This window comes from Hippocampus comes, unplaced genomic scaffold (genome assembly GCF_001891065.2).
Source record: "Hippocampus comes isolate QL1 unplaced genomic scaffold, H_comes_QL1_v1.1 scaffold257, whole genome shotgun sequence".
Lineage (NCBI taxonomy): Eukaryota > Metazoa > Chordata > Actinopteri > Syngnathiformes > Syngnathidae > Hippocampus > Hippocampus comes.
This window is the reverse complement of record NW_017804972.1, coordinates 1,881-21,036: the sequence shown is the minus strand read 5'-3', so window position 1 is coordinate 21,036 and position 19,156 is coordinate 1,881. Positions and strand designations below refer to the sequence as shown.

Genomic DNA, 19,156 nt, shown 5'->3' with positions numbered 1-19,156 from the left:
GGGGTAAATGTAATTTAAATAAGCCAAGCTAAAAAAGATGTGCCTTAAGCCTCCTCTTAAAAACATCAACAGTCTCTGCGGACCTGATGTCCTCTGGCAAGCTTTTCCATAGCTGGGGACCAAAACGGCTGAATGCAGACCCGTCATGTTTTGGTCCTCATCCTTGGAATAATAAGGGCCAGTGCCAGAGGACCTCAGGATCAGTGCTGGTTGATATGATAAAAGCAGGTCAGATAAATAAGCTCTCCTTAGACCGTTGAGACATTTAAAAACTAATAAAATCATTTCAACCCTCCCGAATGTGAATGCTCTCAGAATAATCTGTGTTTTAAGCAAAACAAGATATTTGTGCACGTCAGTTTGGATTTAGGCAATGTAGAGACCGAAGGGAAATCTCCCTAAATCCCTTGGCCCCCTCAGCCAACGTATCTCTCTCCCCTCTTTGCATGTATCCTTCCTTCTTTCAGATCCAGGATGCACGAAATCATGTGACGCAGGCACTTCAGTTGTTAAACAGCCATGATGAGAACTACGACTTCAAAACAGGGGCAGAGGTTAACAAGGTTTGTCCTGAAGAACAGTCTTATCAGCATGCACGTATTATGCGAACCTCACCTTCCTGTTGTTGTTATAGCTAATGGATGCTGTGATGCTCCAGCTGACACGTGCACGAAACCGCCTCACCACCCCAGCGTCCATGACACTGCCTGAATTGGCCACCAGTGGACTGATGGTACAAATTATTTTTCACTTCAGACTCATTGGCTCCAGACAGAATTGGCGATTTCAGGCTGAAATCAATAAGTCATCATAACTCATTTGAGGTTAGAATTCATAAGCCATTAGTCTATCCGTCTTTTTTCTGCTTATCTGGGCTCGAGTTACGGGGGCAGCATCACGAGCGAGGAATTCCAAATTCACCTCACCAAAGGTATCCCCAGCCCAGTCAAGAGAGTCTTCCAATAGGGTCTCAAACTCACGCTAGTTTGAGGCCCTCGCCTTGATCTGAACGTTTAATGTTAGTGTGGCCCGCGAGAGTTTGATATGGATGATGTATGTGTTAGCACTATCTCCGTGCTAAATAGTGTGGTCTGTCTCATTCGAAGGCCCCCAGGTAAAGTGAGTTTGAGACTCCTGGTCTGCAGTGTTTCTTGATTCTTCTCGTGGGAGGTGCCGAAACCACCTCACTAGTGAAGCATCTGGGAGGAATCGTGATCAGATGCGCAAGCCACCGTATCGGTCTACTGTGTAGAGTGGCACAGCACCAGGCATGTCCAGTTTTGGGCACTAAGAGAAAAAACACACCAAACTCATTTTGGTCACTTGTCTCTGTGACCTTGTTCTTTTGGTCACCACCCACAGCTTGTGGGAATGTACAAAGTCGATTAACCGAAGTACCGACAAAACAGAAATAGCAGGACAACAACAAGCCAGGAAAACCAGATATGAATAGAAAGCCGCTTGCAAACTTCAACTGAAAGTGCTCAAAACGAAATGGCAAGAATCCAAACACATGAAATTTATAGTCGTCCAAAACGACTTGAGAACCAGAACCGTATTGGCCCGAATATAAGACGGCCCTGATTGTAAGACGATCCCCTCTTTTTCAAGATTCAAGTTTGAAAAAAAGACTTTTTGAACACCAAATTAATTTTTATACAGAAAATAATTACAGTACATCTGAAACAAATGATTATAACAATATATTTGAGAGAAAAAGCATGTTATTTTGCCTCATTCAAATCTAACGTGCAATCACATTCGTAAATGAATGGCTTCTGGTTTTTGAAATGTTAATTACATCGTAACTTCTCCTCAGCTGCTGGTTAACCTGGCCGATCTTTGACCCACTTTTCTCCAGATTGTCACTACGTTTCTCCATTTTCTGTTATCTCTTCTATTATTTTCTTCTCTTTTCCTTCTTACCTCTATTTTTTATTTTTCTTCTTCGTGCTACCGCTATTTTTATTTTTATTCTTCGTGGCAGGGGTTCACTTTGGCCTGGGGAGTCAAGTTCAGCATTCGCTTCAGTGATATCTGGCGCCACCTAGCGTCATGGATGGGTATAATGTCTAGACCTCGAATATAAGACGACCCGCACTTTTTCAGTCTTATTTCAATGCAAAAAACACCGTCTTATATTCGGGCCAATACGGTCATAGAATCAAGCGAAACGAGCCACTATGAACATGGGCAAGAGGTCTAGAAATATCACTTGAGCATAAACAAGTGAGCAAGGTCAATAATCCGACAGATGTGGGATTTGGGCAGCCCTTAAATACTTGACTAGTCTTGATTGGGAACAAGAAACAGGTGTGCTGCTGGAGAGCCATGCCCTCCTTCCCAGCTGATGCTAAAAGAAAAAAAAAAAAAAAAAGAAAAAAAACAAAGACAAAACCATCACAGGTTCCTTCCAAAGATTTCTACTGGGTTGTGGCCACTCCAATGACCCTTTTATGCTTCTTCTTGAATCGCTTTGTTGCCCTGGCAGTCAATCGCCTCACCAGTGGGTATTTTTTATTTTTTTATTCTGGAAGAAGAGAACTGAAAATAAATTGTTCGCCTTTGCGTTTAAAAGTAAGAGAGAGAAAGAGAAATTCATTTTCATCATGACACAATGACATGAGGAAATGTATACTTTTGAACTTAACTGTCGGTATCGTAGGGAAAATAGTTTGATGAAGATCTACTCAATGAGTGGCAAAGGACATAATGCAATAATGAGAACGATATATTGTATTTATATCATGGAAGTGTCGTGAGGAAAGCTAATCCCCCCCACCCCCATCTGTACAAATAAAGGCAAATGTAAGTAAATCAAAATTGTGTGTGCGTGTTACATATTGTCTGTTTGACTCTACAATGTACAGTAGTTTGCACAAGACAAACATGCCCTAACAAGGTATATTATTCCATCAGAAAATGTTCACTCCTCCCATGCCCGGTGACGTGATGGTGAATTTTTACATCAATTTAAGCAAACTGTGTCTCACCGTCTACCAGCTTCACGTGCTGCCGCCCAACACCACCAAGGTTTGAACACATGATGCCATTTAAATCCTGTACCGCATAAGTTGCGTGAGCTGTAACGTAATCGTTTTTTTTCTCGTTTCTTGTTAGAATTTCAAGCCATCTGGAAGCTCTGTGTTGCACAATCCCGGGGCCATGTTGTAAGATGAAATAAATTTGTCTGTTGTCTTGTAGCAAGTCATTTCACCAATCAATCTATGAAGTTTATAGTGGTACACGCGGCAGCCTTTCATGCAGACGATGCAGGTTTGAGTCAATTGCTCGATAAGCCCAGATTTTAAAAAAATGATTCATTTTGTCAGGATGGGCATCCATTTTGAGACCAATGCCAAATAAATCCTGCGAGGGACTTTGCTGTGGCGACCCCAAAGGGACAATGTGAAAGTCAGCTGACTGCAAACAGTGTGAACAGTTGAACACATTTCCATTTTTTGCCAACCGAGATGTAAAAAAAAAAAAAAAAATTCTTACGCAACCTTTAATAATACTAACACCATAGAGAAGACACAGATTTTTCCAATGTCAAAACGCCCCCCCCCAAAAAAAAAAAAAAAAAAAAAAGCTTCATTTTGGTTTGAGACGCTGTTCTGCCTGTACCTAACTCAGCGGCAGATCTGACCTGATAATCTGGAAATTCTGGCAATGTGAACCGGGCTGCTTTTCATGCAGCTTGGGCCGCTATCTCAGCCTGCAAATGTATTTCCTACAGAAGATCTGTTTCGAAATCGACCAACAACATGGGTTCGTGATATTTAAATCTTGTTCGCGCCTTCTTGTACAAATGTACTATTAACGCTCATTGACAGGCCTTTATATAGCACTGACTCAACTGCCTTTGTTACTTCGGGTGTCACCAAATCGCAATAATTTTAGCAAAATAATAATAATTTTGCCTGTTTGGAATTTGTACTAGACCTTGGAGCAGACATTTTTTTTTGTAGACAGCTAAATTGTGTGTCATGATCAACAATTTTAAGCATTGTTCAAAGTTTATGAACACTGCTTTGTGAATTTGTTTATTTTTGTCGCTTCTTCTTGCCTCCTCAGTGAGCTCAACAACAACCGGTTTGAGGTGAGCCATGTGCATAAGGTGGAGTGTGTCGTCCCTTGGCTAAATGATACACTGGTGTTTTTCACCATCTCGCTACAGCTTTGTCAACAGCTCAAAGACAAGGTACGTGTGTGTGTGTGTGCCTCTTACTGATAGCAGTCGCTATTTAGTCTCCACCTAAACACCATGTTGTACCTCAAATAGGCTCTATTCTATAGTTACATAGATGGGTAATCAACATCCAGAATACAAAAACACTGCCACAGTTTCGCTTTACTCAACTCAACGTTTAAGCCACAGGTGCTTCTACTCAACCGGAAGTTAAACGAGCTCATCTACCTGCCGGTTGAGTAGCAGCACCTGTGGCAAAAAACAAACTGTGGCAGCGTTTTGACTTCCTGGACGTGGATTTTCCATCTTTGACTACGTCTTCATTTATATAGCGCTTTCACAACAGCGGCAGCTGTACCAAAGCACTTTACAGAACACTCAACATAAAATAACAAAATAATATAACACAACATAAGACACGGACAGTCGTGCAATCCTAACCACTTTTCCTGCATACGCTTTGTAGTTTGAAGCAGTTCTAGATGAAAGAGGAGAGAATAAAGGTGCCCTTTCACCAGTGGATCAGACGTCATGCTCAAAATGTGCACACGTCTGCCACAAGCTAAGTTTGAAAGTAAACAAGCTGTCGCGTCCATTGACGAAAAAAGAGATTGGTTCACTTGCCCTGTCCCGTGCAAATCCGTTTCAACTCCAAGCGGCGACTCTCAAACAGAAGAAAAAGACAAAATCCTGGCACTTGAACAGGGGATGTGTAGACTATTTATATCCACTCCATCTGTCTGTTCACAAAGGATCTAAAAAGTCTTCACACTTATGTTCGAATGCCTTTGCCGTGATATAAAAAAAATGAGACCAAGATAAATCATCGCAAAACTTTTAAAGGGGTTGAAGAGATGTGCGACTAAGATTCTTCTCGTGTACCTGCAGATCTCGGTCTTCTCCAGTTTCTGGAACTACAGACCTTTCTAATCAGCTCACAGTCAACATCTGACCCAAACAAGTGTGAAGGACATGCTCTTATTTATTGGTTGATATTTATAAGCCAGTCATTCTGTTTCAAGTGTTGCATGGTCGTCAGGAGCCAGTTAGGTGTGGCAGACATGTTTGCTTTTCCCTATTTGTGCTTTCCAGTGTACCGACATTCCTCCGATGTTTTGCATTTCACAGGACTGACTAATACCGCTCCATGAATGTATGTTTTGTTTTCGGGTTTTTTGTTTTGTTTTTTTTTTTCCATTTTAAACGTATTTTTATGTTCAAGCAATGTTGCTTAAACATAAAATGTCATCTGGTATTTTCTAGTCTTTTGTGGTGTAATGCTAATCACTACACTCAGGTGAAAAGAGTGGAAAGGGAAATATGATATGGTCTGCATTCACAGATATGGCTTTAGTGCTTCATGTATTCCCTAACTTTGAAAATTCTGGGAATTTTCAAAGTGGCAAACTTTCCATAAGAATTACGGGCGATTTTACAGTAATTCGTGGGTATGCTAAATAAATAAATAAACAAAAAAAAAAATCTGACACATTTCCGAAATGGTAAGTTGGTCTGTTACAAAGAAGCATTGAAAATATTTTGTAACATCATATTGGCCCAAAAAAGACACATTTCATGTTAATGTGGTAGACTTTTCGTCCTGCACTAGGCATCCCTCCATCCCTTTGACGTAGCACGCTACTGTGAATGGAAAGGCCATACTTGCTCCAGTCGCTACACACAGCAAGTGGACTGAGGCCCCAACTACTGTCATCTTATGATGACAATTTTTTTTTTTTAAAATACACCACTTTTGTATTTTACACGTCATCCTTTTGACAAATTGAAAACATTCTGATGTTTTGCATCAGTTACCCACCAAATTCCAGTCAATTCTCCTGAATTCACATGGGACTGACCAACAGAATATTTCCAAAATTTCTCAGCTACACTTTTTGTGTTTTATTTTCATTTGTATGAGTCTGTGCATAAACTGGAAACTCTGGCAACACTTGTTGCCATGTTCTACGATTCTAAGGGGTAGCTGAAGTCACCCCCTGTCAGTGTCTTCACTGCATTCATGAAAACGACATGCGGTTCTGCCGTGGATTCTTGTTCGTCGGCAGCAGTCAAAGTCTGGCTTTACCTTGACGCCAAAGTTTGCAGTAAAACTGGAATGGTTCATGAGATGTGTGCAACCATGAACCATTACAACAATACATGATATGTGAAACACATGCTCTGTGATCAATTACAAAGAATCGTTACTACCTTCACGACTGCATTGAGTAACACTATAGGGCACGTCTGTGCTGAGTGACTGGTGTGTCTGTTTTAATCTTAAAACGTGGTTCGTGGTGTAAATCTTTTTAAAGTTGTGAATGTGAATACAAATACTAACACAGCGTTAAGATCAACGGATGCCCTTTTTTGTTTTGTTTTGTTATTAATCGCCTGATTGGGTGTAATTCATATTCTTGTTGTTCAAATAAGCTAATCAATCATGCATATATATTTATTTATTTAATGGTTTGCACATATGTTGTGGATTTCCTGTGAACCAAACAGTCATTCAAATAGGCCTTTGTCCCAGCAGCCATTTGGACATATCGCTTAAGGGAGTTTATCGGTGTCATTGATCAACTACTTAAAATGGTTTTAAAAAATCCCAACCATCCCGTCAAAAAAATCGACACGAGAACTTTACAGTGACACCTTTGTTTAACCTGCAGTGTCAAAATGGCCTCTGAGATAATGACCTTTCGTGAACAAAATTATTCCAGTAAGTGTTACTTAGGAAGCAATGATTAAAATCTGTGCAATAAAAAAAATCTCTATATATGAGCAAATTGTCCATGTCTGTTACTTGACCGGCAGCACGGTGACCTACTAGTGAGCATGTCCACCTCACAGTGCAGAGGTGCAGGGTTCGATTCCTTCCTGTGTGGAGTTTGCATGTTTTTACCGTGCCTGCGTGGGTTTTCTCCGGGTACTCCGGTTTCCTCCCACATTCCAAAAACATGCGTGGCAGGCTGATTGAACACTCAAAATTGTCCCTAGGTGTGATTGTGAGTGCAAATGGTTCTTCGTCTACGTGTGCTCTGCGATTGGCTGGCAACAGGTTCAGGGTGTACCCCGCCTACTACCCGAAGACAGCTGGGATAGGCGCCAGCAGCCTGGGCGACCCTTGTGAGGATAAAGCGGATCGGAATATGGATGGAAGAAGGATACATACTTGTATTTTGGAATATGGACGTTTTTGGGGTTTTTTTGCACTGAAAGGAATTAGTTGTGTTTTGGGCATGCCCACCCATCTGTGCTGAGTGAGCCATTCTGTTGACTACTTCCACCTCACGGTTATGAAGCAGTGGGAGTGGGGATAATTAACATAACTAATAAAGGTTTTCTTATAATAACCACTCCCACACAAAGTCAGCCTCAGCCAATGGCTTGGCACTGGCAGCTGGCAGACGTTTCAAAGCAAAAGAACTACTTTTCTGGGCAGGCAGAGCCCTATCATGTCAAAGCCAAAATACAGTATAAGCAAAGCTGCAATGCCAGTACAGATTAACTTTAGCTAACAGCGTAACCAGCATTCCGGTCATGTTCGGCTAAATTGTCTACATGGGCGTGAGGGTAGTTGTGTATGCTAATGTTATGTGCCACACAGCTACACTCATTAACAGGTGGAATATGGTCCCTTTGTGATGAAACGCTTGCAATGTGACAATGGAATGAAACCTGAAACTTAAATAAGGCGATGATAACTTCGGCAAAGTTCTTGTGAATACACAGATTAGCGTTAGCTGTGTCAGGCCTCGACTGAGGCATCTGGTGAGACAGATCGGTCCCAAAAACTAGCTGATTTCACCATGGCAAGAAATATGCTGGGATAGGTGACCACATGTACCCACACACAACAATTGAATGAATGAACCACTCCATGAGCCGTCACCTTACCGTGGTGGTGGTGGGGGGTACCAATGATCCTCGAAGCTAAGTTGTCTGGAGTTTCATGCCCCTGGTAGGGTCACACATGGCAAACACATTGTAGATGAGGTACCAGACAAAGCATGGCTCATCGACCCTTATGATGAATGAAACGTTGGATGGCGTTTTCCCTTGCATGGACGCAGGTCACTGGGGCCCCTCTCTGGAGCCAGGCTTGGAGGTAGGGCTCGCTGGCGAGCGCCTGGAGGCCGAGCCTACACTCATGGGGCTCAGCCCGAAGAGGCAACGTGGGTCCCTCTTCCCATGGGCTCACCACATATGGGAGGGGCCAAAGGGGTCAGGTGCAAAGTGAACTGGGCGGCGGCCAAAGGTCTTTGGCGGTTTGATCCCCGGCTGCAGAAACTAGCTCTTGGGACATGGAATGTCACCGCTCTTGCAGGGAAGGAGCCTGAGCTGGTGTACGAGATAAAGAAGTTCCAACTTGCCATAGTCGGACTTGCCTCCACACAGAGCCTGTGCGCTCGTACCAGCTCGATCTGGTGTTTCACTCTGGTGTTGCCCACAGTGAGAGGCGCAGAGCAAGTGTGGTCATACTTATTGCCCCCCCAGCTCAATGCCTGTACATTGGGGGTGACACCGGTGGACGAGATATTAGCCTCCCTCCACCTTTGGGAGGGAGGGGGACGAGCCCTGACTGTTTGTGCCTGTAAATAAAGATGTGTGCACCAAACAGCAGTTCAGAGTACCCACCCTTTTTGGGGTCCATGGAGGGTGTGCTGGAGAGCACTCCCTCTGGTGACTGCCCCATTCTGCTGCGGGACTTCAATGTTCATGTGGGAAGTGAGACCTCAAATGGTGTGATTGGGAGGATACCCCCCCCCCCCCTTCCACGATCAAAACTCGAGGGTGTTTTGCTATTGATCTTCTCTGCTCGTCAGGGATTGTCCATAATGAACACCATGTTCAAACATAAGGGTGTCCTTATGTGGACTCGGCACCATGAAACCCTTTGTTGCAGTTTGATGATTGACTTTGTGGTCATATCATCAGATTTGCGGCTGCATGTTTTGGACACTTGGGTGAAGAGAGGGGTGGAGCTGTCAACTGATCACCCACCACCTGGTAGTGAGTTGGCTCCGAAGGTGGGGGGAAGATGCTGGTCCGACCTGGCAAACTCAAATGTATTGTGAGTCTTTGTTGGGAGCATCTGGCAGAATCCCCTGTCAGAAGGAGTTTCAACTCCCACCTCAAGCAGAGCTTTTGCCATGTCCCGGGGGAATCGGTGGACATTGATTCCAAGTGGACCGTTTTCCGCACCTTTATTGTTGAGGTGGACGATCGAAGTTGTGGCCGTAAGGTGGTTGGTGCCTGTCGTGGTGGCAACCCTCGAACCCACTGGTGTACACCGGTAGTAAGGGATGCCGTCTCGCATCAGGCAAAGCCCCGGGTGTGGATGAGATCCGCCCCGAGTTCCTCAAGGCTCTGGATGTTGTGGGGCTGTCCTGCTCGAGAGACGATGTCTCCCGGCCGGCCTGGGAGCGCCTTGGGATCCTTCTGGAAGAGCTGGAAGTGGCTGGGGAGAGGGAAATCTGAGCTTCCCTGCTGAAGCTGTTAACCCCATGAACCGACCCCAGATAAGCGGTACAAAATGGATGGATGGATGAAAAATATGAAAAAACGTTTTACGAATGACATTTAAAGAGTGGTGAAAAAAGTTTAACATGCTCCACTACTACTAGTATGTTACTTATACCTGTTCCTACAATAAAATAAAACAAACCAACATTCTGTGAAGGAGTATACTCAAGAAGAATGACCCAACATTTATCACCCTTAGATTTTATTAAACATAGTTTAAGACAAAGGGAATCGATTACATGTTATTGAAGACATTCATATAAAGTGCAATCATAGCTAACTGTACACTTATAGTGGGACTAAACCACAGCAAGTACAATAATCGGGTAGAAAATCACAAGAACAAAAAAGGTGGGCGTTGAAACAAAGTAAAATCCTATTTTGAAATGTTAAGTGCAGGAGTTGATGCAAACTCAAGGTTGAGTTGTTCGTTCAGCTGTCATGGTTCCAAACATGTGTTCTCTATGCCAACCTTACGACGTTTAGGCTGTTAGAGGAGAAAAGAAAAAGCAACAACACAATTCATCATCCCTTTTACATCCATACCGCTGCATCTAATGCATAATTCAGTGTGCAGACAAACTATCTTCAGAACTACTTAGTGAACATTTCATGGCATTTCTATTCATGGGTGCTGTTCTAACTTCCACCATGTGTGTGACAGATCCACAACACGTGTGCTCTGGGTGTTTTTTTTTTTTACCTTCTCATCGCAGCAACAGCAGCAACAGCAACGGATGAGGACCAGAAGGACAAGTAGCACAATCAAACCTGCCACCACACACGGCAGGACAACATCAAAAATTCACCTGAGTCAAACTTTGTAGTGCAACCAGAGAAGTAGAAATGTGAAAAGTGGCTTCCACCACACTTGAATCTAGTCCTGTAAAGTATATTTATTATTTTAGAAATGCTACATGACAAGATTTTCCCATTGAATTAAACATTAGATTGTGATAGCCACAGATTAAAATAAAAAGTGAAACACTGGATAACATCCCACTTTCTACCTTCCTGGTGTGCTTTGCAATAATTTACAATAGGTCTAGACTCTAGATGTTGGACAACAGGGATGGGCAAAAAAAAAAAAGCATATGTGCAAAATATGTGCTCTTGATATATTTCATTTTTCGTAATACATTCCTCAGTGCATGTATAAAAGATCGATTTTTTTTTCCAATTCTCGCATTAAAAAAAATAGCCTTCAAGGATGGCACAAAACTGCTGAACAGCAAAAGTGCAAGAATTCATTTTGTGCATTTTTTTTTCATAAAAATTAACCAAGACAAAATTGTAGTAATATTGAAGTACAGCACTAAGTTTGTTATTCCAAATCCGCCCAAAAATATTTGGCCTACTCATGATGTAGTAAATGGCAGTATAAGAGCCTGTGCGAGCTCATCTATGGTGAATGGTGATATAGCTTAAAACTATACAGTGGAACCCCGCTATTCGCTGGAGAGAGGGATAAAAACAAAAAAGACAAAAAAAAAAATCTATGAATGGTGCAAGTACTCCAGGGTCCACTGTCGTTGAGGAAATATTTTCACAATATGTTGATCCAATGTTATTTCAGAAGTGTATAAAACTGGTAGCCCTTCGTACTCATCAGAAGCCAAGAAGTACCTCTCACTTTTAAAAAGTATTGAGACCCCTGCACTCCAGCATTTCACAAAAGTGAGTACAGAAGTCACATTATTGTAAAATTTTGTTTTACCTTTTCATGGGACAACACTGACGAAATGCCACTTTAATAGAATGTATCATAGTCAGTGAGAAGCTTGTACAGTATTGGCCCGAATATAAGACGGTGTTTTTTGCATTGAAATAAGTCTGAAAAAGTGGGGGTCGTCTTATTATATTTGGGGTCTAGACATTATACCCATTCATGACGCTAGATGGCGCCAGATATCATTGAAGCGAATGCTGAACTTGACTCCCCAGCCCAAAGTGAACCCCTGTCACGAAGAATAAAAATAAAAATAGCGGTAGCATGAAGAAGAAAAATTAAAAATAGTGGTAAGTATTGACCTTATCCATATTTGTATTTATATTGCACTTAATTGAACTGTGTTTTCTTTTCTCTTCTTTCTACCCACAATCTTGCTGCTGAAGGCTGTAAATTTCCCCAGTGTGGGACAAATAAAGGATATCTTATCTTATCTTAAGAAAGAAAAGAGAAGAGATAACAGAAAATGGAGAAACGTAGCGACAATCTGGAGAAAAATGGGTCGAAGATCGGCCAGGTTAACCGGCAACTGAGGAGAAGTTATGATGTAATTTACATTTCAAAAACCAGAAGCCATTCATTTACGAATGTGATTGCACTTTAGGTTACATATTTAAATGTTCAGATATTGAGATTTGAACGAAGCAAACTAACATGCTTTTTTCTCTCAAATATATTGTTATAATCACTTGTTTCAGATGTACTGTAATTATTTTCTGTATAAAAATTTATTTGGTGTTCAAAAAGTATTTTTTCAAACTTGAGTCTTGAAAAAGAGGGGGTCATCTTATAATCAGGCCCGTCTTATATTCGGGCCAATACGGTATATCGGTGCACAATATGGTCACTTGAAAATAACTCCTGTTGAGTTATTGTGAGGGAACAGTAATGTACACTGTACTAATTGTACAACAACCCCACGGTGAAAATATCCAAATAGCAATTAGTAGTATGCTCTCAGAATCTATTTTGTTCAAAGGAAACACGGCAGTTTCATTTTTTTTATATTTAAATTGTCACTCACCAATGAAGACTAAGAAGACGACGGCAAAGCCAATGTCCCATTCAGACTGGAAAAACTGTTTGGACTCCAGTCTGGAAATCACATCATTGAACTGACTCTCAAAGTCTTCCTGGGTGTTTCTCTGTCCCATGGTACTGCTTTGCTTAATTAAAAAAAAAATAAAAATATAGTTTAAAAAACAAAAGGCCTATGCATGAAAATAATTGTTAGTTTGGTTTCACTTCATTCGCCCTCCCCAGTGGAGCACACAATGCAGTCTGCCTTAATATCTGATGCCATTTATGTTTTGTCACTCACTGAAAATGTCTTCTTATACGTGACATCATATAACGCAATGCAATTATGGTTAAGTTGTCATAATTTTGATATATATTATGTGCTGTGTTCGGGTATGGAATCTATTCTGAAGGTACTGTTTTGGAACAGTGAGGCCTTATACGTATACTAAAGAGGTTTGTGTTTGACATCCAAAGATGATTAGAATACAAGAGCACAAGTTAATCTTTGTTTCCAAGTACTATACTTACATCTGCATCCATCTATGTCACAACATAGATTGATCCACACATTAATCGACAATTACTTTGAGAATCGACTAATTGAGTCATTGTTGAACTGACCATTTTCCAAATCCTGATTTTAGCCTTATCAGATTTCTGTATTCCTTCATAAAAGCAGACCGTATTCACTGGTCCACAAATTTTGACTAAAAATCGTTTCTGGATTTTTGAACTTTTTTTTTTTATTTTTAAACTAATTCTAAATCTGACCTTCTTTTTACCCCCAGCACATTAGGTGTTGATAACAATATGTAAGACAGCAATATATTTAATAATATTTTTGAAATAAGGGTTAGGATCAGCAACAGGTGGAAACTTTTCTGAAACGTCATAACTATCTGAAACGTCATAGCTATAAATTATGCATAAATAAATTGAATAAAATTACAAATGAATGTATTTGGACACTTGGACAACGCCTACTACAACTACGCTTCAAAATTTTACCCTCGCACCCCCATTTCTGTGCGACAAGTGCCTGAACCAGGAAACGCCAGCAACGTGAAATGTTTTCACTCTCCAAAAACCAAAGGACTTCGCCTCACGGTTGCAATATTTTCAGAAGACGGGTTGCCTTGCATCTATTTAAAACACGCGACACTATACTTTCGAATCCGTGATTTGGGAATATTCTAGACTAGAGAAAGCGTCCCTAAATGTAAATGAAAATTAAATTTGACATGTATCAGTAGACTATCAGCGCCATTCATTTGTGGAGACCGCTACTCGATCGGGAACCACTCTCAATTAAGAAAACACGGTATTGAAAGATTTGAATTAATCGCAATATACTTGAAATGTCAATGTATACAATATATAAAATGGAATTAGTCCATACTTGTAGTAGTTGTCTGCTTACCAGTAGCTGTCGTTTGTTATGTTTTATTTCCTTCCGTGTTTAAAGTTGTATATGATTCACCTGTTTGACGCAATAAACTCCGCCTCTGCTGCCTCAAAGAAAATTAGAGCAGTAAATCTTTAACCAGCAGTCCGTTAGTTAAAATGCGGGTTGGCGGTTGCTATGGCACAGCAGACGTGGAAGAAAAGGCAGGAAATTCTTTCAACAAATACAAATATTACACGATGCGATCAGGTGGGCGCAAAATTACGTTAGTTAGGTCAATAACCCCCACCCCCACCCCATTCCCATTATGTCATATATGTTTAAACATTACATCAACTGCTCTAAGCATTTAACTACACTTCATAGCAAATGTGCGAAATAAATTACATTGTCTCCAAGGTGGAAACTGTAGACGACGCCTCAACATGCTGGTTGGCATCATACGTCAACGTGTTCGCCATCTTGCGGCAGTCACTTGTCAAGACCTCAGCACTGAAACAGTCTGCCAGCCGTCACAACAGCTGCTTGTTCACCATATGTGTTTGCTGCAATATTATCAGCATTAAATATGTCCATATTTTTGGAATACACGGCGCACAACTCCTCACGCACCTTAGACGGACTGTCACAGAAAGCACAAACGAAAAAGTACTGTTTTATGTGTACCTCTGTTGAGACCGGCCACCTCTCACATCCATACTAAAAATTCCAGAAACTCCACAGAAAGGACAATATTAGTAGTGAAAGTATGTCAAGAAGGAAAAACAATTATGGCAGCAAGAGGGTTACAAACGTAAATGCAGCAGTGACAATAATGAAGGAATGAACTTATTTTTTTTCCTATGGAGGACGCCACTCAACACCTGGCAAGGACAACCTTTCTCTGGCATCTGGATGACCAAATGGTAGGATAACTTCTGTGTATAATTAATGATGTGTGGGACAATGGGGATCTTCCAGATGAGTGTAAGCATGCTGCTGTTGTTGAATCCATCTCAAAACCTGGGAAAGATGTAGATAAATCCATCACCTTGCAGCTCTATTGTTCTACCTTCTGTGATGTGTAAAATCATGGAGAGGATGATTATGGACAGGTTAGAGTACAGATTGGAGCAGAAGGGATATTTTATACCTGCCTAATTTTTTTTGAGGGGTAAAGCTGCACTGGATTCAGTGGTAGTCTTCGACTGTGAAATTTAAAAAGTGTTAATGAATCGTGACACTGTTTTAACAATCTTTTTGGATGTTGAAAAAGCACATGAAACGTTGTGAAAGGAAGGCCTGCTATAATACAGGTCTATGTGCTAGAATTCAAGGCCGAATATTGAACTGTATCAAGTCTCAAGTATATGCTGAATTTTTTCAAGAATATTTATTGAGGCTCAGTCAAACATGCACTTGTTGTACAACAAATTGAATAGACATCACTGTAATACAAGAATATAAGCCACACAAACAACACCAACCACAACATACGGCAAAGTAAACTTTAGTTCGAGGCCAACTAAAGGCAACTCACTAAGGAACTGCAATGTACAAGCACTTTTCTTCTTCTTTGTTGATTTGAAAGCATTTACACATAGATTAAAATCTACAAGAAATGCTTGAACATTTGGAATGAATTTGAACATTTTTATTTAGTAAAATTTGCCAAGTAACAGCATACGATTGCTCACAAAGGTCAAAGACTTGACATCATGCACAAAACTTGTAATTATTATCTTTTACGTCACTTGCAATGATATGATCATTTTTTACACATATTTTACAAGGTCACTCAAAAATTTTGACACAGGGTAATTACAAAATAAATGTAGATTCGTCTCTGAATCACTCTTGCAGATGGCGTATAAAAACTCCGTGTTGTTTTTTTTTTTTAAACAATCTTTATTGAACATGTCAGGATACAATTCTCAGTAAACAGAAAACAAAACGAACACGTTATTAATACATGCAAATATTGCAAACAAACTCCGTGTTGTGAATTTAAGCTTCTACCACTCCACACTGACGTATTTCCGTGATAAATGAACGCAGTGCATCTTGGGAAATTTTCCTAGCCAGTAGCCAATCCTCCATAAGTGTGAAACCGATGCATCCTTGTTTTCAGCAAGCAGACAAGACCAACATCCGGGCATTCAATGTATTCTTGGTTTTATTCGAACCTTCATTTCGAACAGCACCCAGGCTGCGACTGATGACGTTGACGAGACCACATAAGAACGGACAAGAACGCAAATTGTTCAAGGTTTCCTTTTAAATTACTCTGAATTTTTGAATAAATTTAATTTACCGGTCACCCCAAAAGAATTTGCTACAGTCATGGATGCTCTTCCTTCTGGAATCTTGACCCTCTTGAAAGGGGTGGACAGATCAACCTCCACACCAACCCTGGACCCCAAAATAACTGCTATCGGCAAATCCTGTTTTACGTCAACATCAGTCAGAAATAACAACCGTAACATACGTTCCCTGTTTCAACAAGATATTTCAACAATCCCATACATTATTACCTACTGGTCTGGTTTTGTTGATAATCTACACTGGGGAAAAATCTGGTCTCTCCCATACAAGTACCTCCTGACTAATAAAGTAAGGGAAATCTCTTTTAAAATGATACACAAATACTATCCCACCAAGCATTATTTTCTTAGGTTCAAGAAAGACATCTCTGTTGGTTGTTCATTTTGTGGAATGTACCCTGAAACAATGGTTCACTTGTTCTGGCAATGCCCGTATACCAACACATTTTGGAAAGCTGTATCCAGATTTATTATTGAACTTATTGACTCTGACTTTATGCTATACTGGAAAAATGTACTAATTTGGGTTCCACAAAAGTAAGGAAAAAAACACTAAACAAACCTTCATTATAAATGTAATAATCATTCTCGCTAAATTCCATATCCACAAATCCAGATGGAGTAATTTAAAACCTCTTTTCTTAATTTTTGAAGCAGAAATAAAGCAGTACCTGAGTTCAATTATGGATTCTAAAAACAAGAAAGCTGTTAAGACTCTGGCTATATGCTCCTTATTTGAAATTTTTGTTTAAAATCCCCTGGCTTCTTTTTTGTTTAAATGTTTGTAATATGTATATGTATTAATAACATGTTCATTTTGTTTTCTGTTTATTGAGAATTGTACTATGACTTGTTCGAATAAAGATTTATTAAAAAAAAAAAAAAAGAACGCAAATTGTGGAACGACTATGAATTTGCTGACGTATCAAGCGGAAGTGTGCTTTTCTCATTTTCCGGTTTACAGATCCTTGTAGCTCTGTGAAGTTGTTTTGGAGTAGCAATGACTGAAGCACCGGCATCGTCTCTCCGGATATCGGAGATTAAGGACCCGGTGGTTCTGTTCGAGCGGTACAGCACCGATGATATCCGCGGTATAGAGCGGAAAGTCCGCGGGGAGATCGAGCAGAAAAAGGAAGAACTGAGGCAGATGGTGGGGGAGCGTTACCGGGACCTGATTGACGCCGCAGACACCATCGGAGAGATGAGGCAGAGCTCGGCGAGTGTTGTCCAATCCATCCAGGACATGTATCAGTACTGCCACCGACTAAAACAAGGCAAAGTCTGCATCACCAGCCACACTCAGGAGGTGAACCGAACCGAGTGTTCCCCTGTTTTTTGTTTGCTGCACCTAAACATCGAGGCACTTAATTTAGAAATGAACACATTCTGGCATTCAGATCTTACAATTCAACCCTTCTAGTGGCTCAAAATTATCTCCAAGAATCAACCTAGTCGTCATCCTCAGTTCTTGAGGGTGTCATCTCAGCATCCTACTACTGCGCTAAATTGTCCAAATTGTAAATAGTCTTTCACTTGAATAAGTACTAGTAAACTGCTTGTAGTAGTGAGGCATGAGTTTAACGTCTCATTTATTTATTTAACCTTTATTTATTTAGGTCGGCAATTGAGAACCGATTCTAATTTGCATTGCCAACCCAGTTGCAGAAAGCAGAGTAAAACAAGGCAAAATAAAAGCAAACGCAAACTAACACATATACAGCAAACTGTACATAAAATATATACTAAAAAGAACATAAAGTAATGCAAAAAATATGATCAGAAACAACCAAACAAAATATTCGCCAGTCTGTATAAAACACAATTTTCACCAGTCAATATATCTCCCTTCACTATGACACTACACACCCAGAAGGTGCAATTTTATTCCAACTTGTTGCCCATGCTGATTTAGTGGAACAACTCATGTTAGTGAGTGGGTTACTTATATTTGACGTGCGTTCTGAGTACTACAAGTCAGGCGCGAGTAAAAATTTGATAATGCAGTTAGTCATATGGTAATAGAAGCCAGTAGTAGAACTAATTAACAAAGAATGTGCCCTAGTCATTCTACTAGTGTTGAATTTTTCTACTTGTGATGAAAAGAGCTAGGATATAGGCAATTCAGTGTGATAGTCGGCTATTAACTAAATGCTCAGTTTGGCATACGATGAAGAGTTGAAGTCAAATAATTGCTCTTGAATGATGGGTTTCTGCTAGCTAAGCATTTAAAAAGCAATTGAACACACCATTATTTATATTGTGCAGTGATGTTTGGAAAAATAAGAAGACTGATAAAATTGAAAAAAGGTTTAAACCACTCCGGCTAATCCATGAACTCACTACAAATTCATACATGTTTGTGTCTTTGTCTCATAGAATCAGTGGCAGGACAAGTTCTACACCATGGCCTCTCAGATCAAACTCCTTTTGGAGATTCCCGAGCGCATTTGGAGTGCCATGGAGGCCTCCCAGTATCTTCAGGCAACTCGTCTCTACCTGCTCTGTTGCCATCTGCACAATCTCCTTCAGTTGGAAGCTGCTACCGGGGGTTATTACAGTCCTGCCCTGGCCCGCTTCCCGATCCTTGTCCGCCAAGTTGCCACAACTGGTCACTTCAGGTACTTGCTGCGTTTTCATTTACCTTTTATTGTGACACACAGGCTAATTTGCAGTAGTTGACATTGTACACTAAATGAACTTTCAATGTGTTTAGAATGGCAAGATCATGCATTCATTTGACAACGCAAGATAATTGTTTCTCTAAATAAATATATACTCATTAATCTGTGAACAAGCTAATAATAATTGTTTGAAATGTGTTTAGTGGTACTAGTGGACCCTCTGAAATTGAATGCCCCTGAAATAGTTCAATTTCGTAATTAGAATCATCTGGAAGTACGTATGGTATGTTGCACAAAACGTGAATTTCCACCATCCTGCATGGTATTGTGAGATCTCAGCTCAGTTAGCGTTAC

The 19,156-nt window shown here is 40.6% G+C and overlaps 3 protein-coding genes across 6 annotated transcripts in view; 2 read left to right on the top strand and 1 right to left on the bottom strand.

Annotated features, from left to right (window-relative positions):
• Positions 1-5,586, top strand: part of rogdi (rogdi atypical leucine zipper) — a 15,602-nt gene extending 10,016 nt beyond the window's left edge. For both annotated transcript variants that reach the window (XM_019892379.1, XM_019892372.1), the window contains 6 exons: positions 468-563; positions 635-733; positions 2,920-3,033; positions 3,121-3,170; positions 4,078-4,204; positions 5,081-5,586. In XM_019892379.1, the coding sequence (XP_019747938.1) occupies positions 468-563; positions 635-733; positions 2,920-3,033; positions 3,121-3,170; positions 4,078-4,204; positions 5,081-5,122 (528 nt within the window). In that variant the 3' untranslated portion in view covers positions 5,123-5,586. The remainder of the gene's footprint in view (positions 1-467; positions 564-634; positions 734-2,919; positions 3,034-3,120; positions 3,171-4,077; positions 4,205-5,080) is intronic.
• Positions 5,587-9,901: 4,315 nt separating this feature from the next.
• Positions 9,902-14,075, bottom strand: smim22 (small integral membrane protein 22). Of its 3 annotated transcripts, none has more exons than XM_019891978.1 (4): positions 13,893-14,075; positions 12,475-12,643; positions 10,425-10,492; positions 9,902-10,208 (listed from the first exon to the last, which is right to left on the bottom strand). In XM_019891978.1, the coding sequence occupies exons 2-4, from the start codon at positions 12,602-12,604 to the stop codon at positions 10,161-10,163; spliced, it is 246 nt and encodes an 81-aa protein (XP_019747537.1). In that variant the 5' UTR covers positions 12,605-12,643; positions 13,893-14,075; the 3' UTR covers positions 9,902-10,160. The 3 variants fall into 3 exon arrangements, with proteins under 3 accessions (XP_019747537.1, XP_019747544.1, XP_019747550.1); XM_019891985.1 differs by having other exon boundaries at positions 12,475-12,616; positions 13,894-14,075; XM_019891991.1 differs by having other exon boundaries at positions 12,475-12,611; positions 13,894-14,075.
• Positions 14,076-17,075: 3,000 nt separating this feature from the next.
• Positions 17,076-18,799, top strand: LOC109528945 (conserved oligomeric Golgi complex subunit 1-like; the record flags this gene model as incomplete). Its single annotated transcript, XM_019892008.1, has 2 exons — positions 17,076-17,487; positions 18,558-18,799. Coding segments are annotated over exons 1-2 (548 nt in total), but the record flags the coding sequence as incomplete, so codon positions are not given.
• Positions 18,800-19,156: the final 357 nt, after the last annotated feature.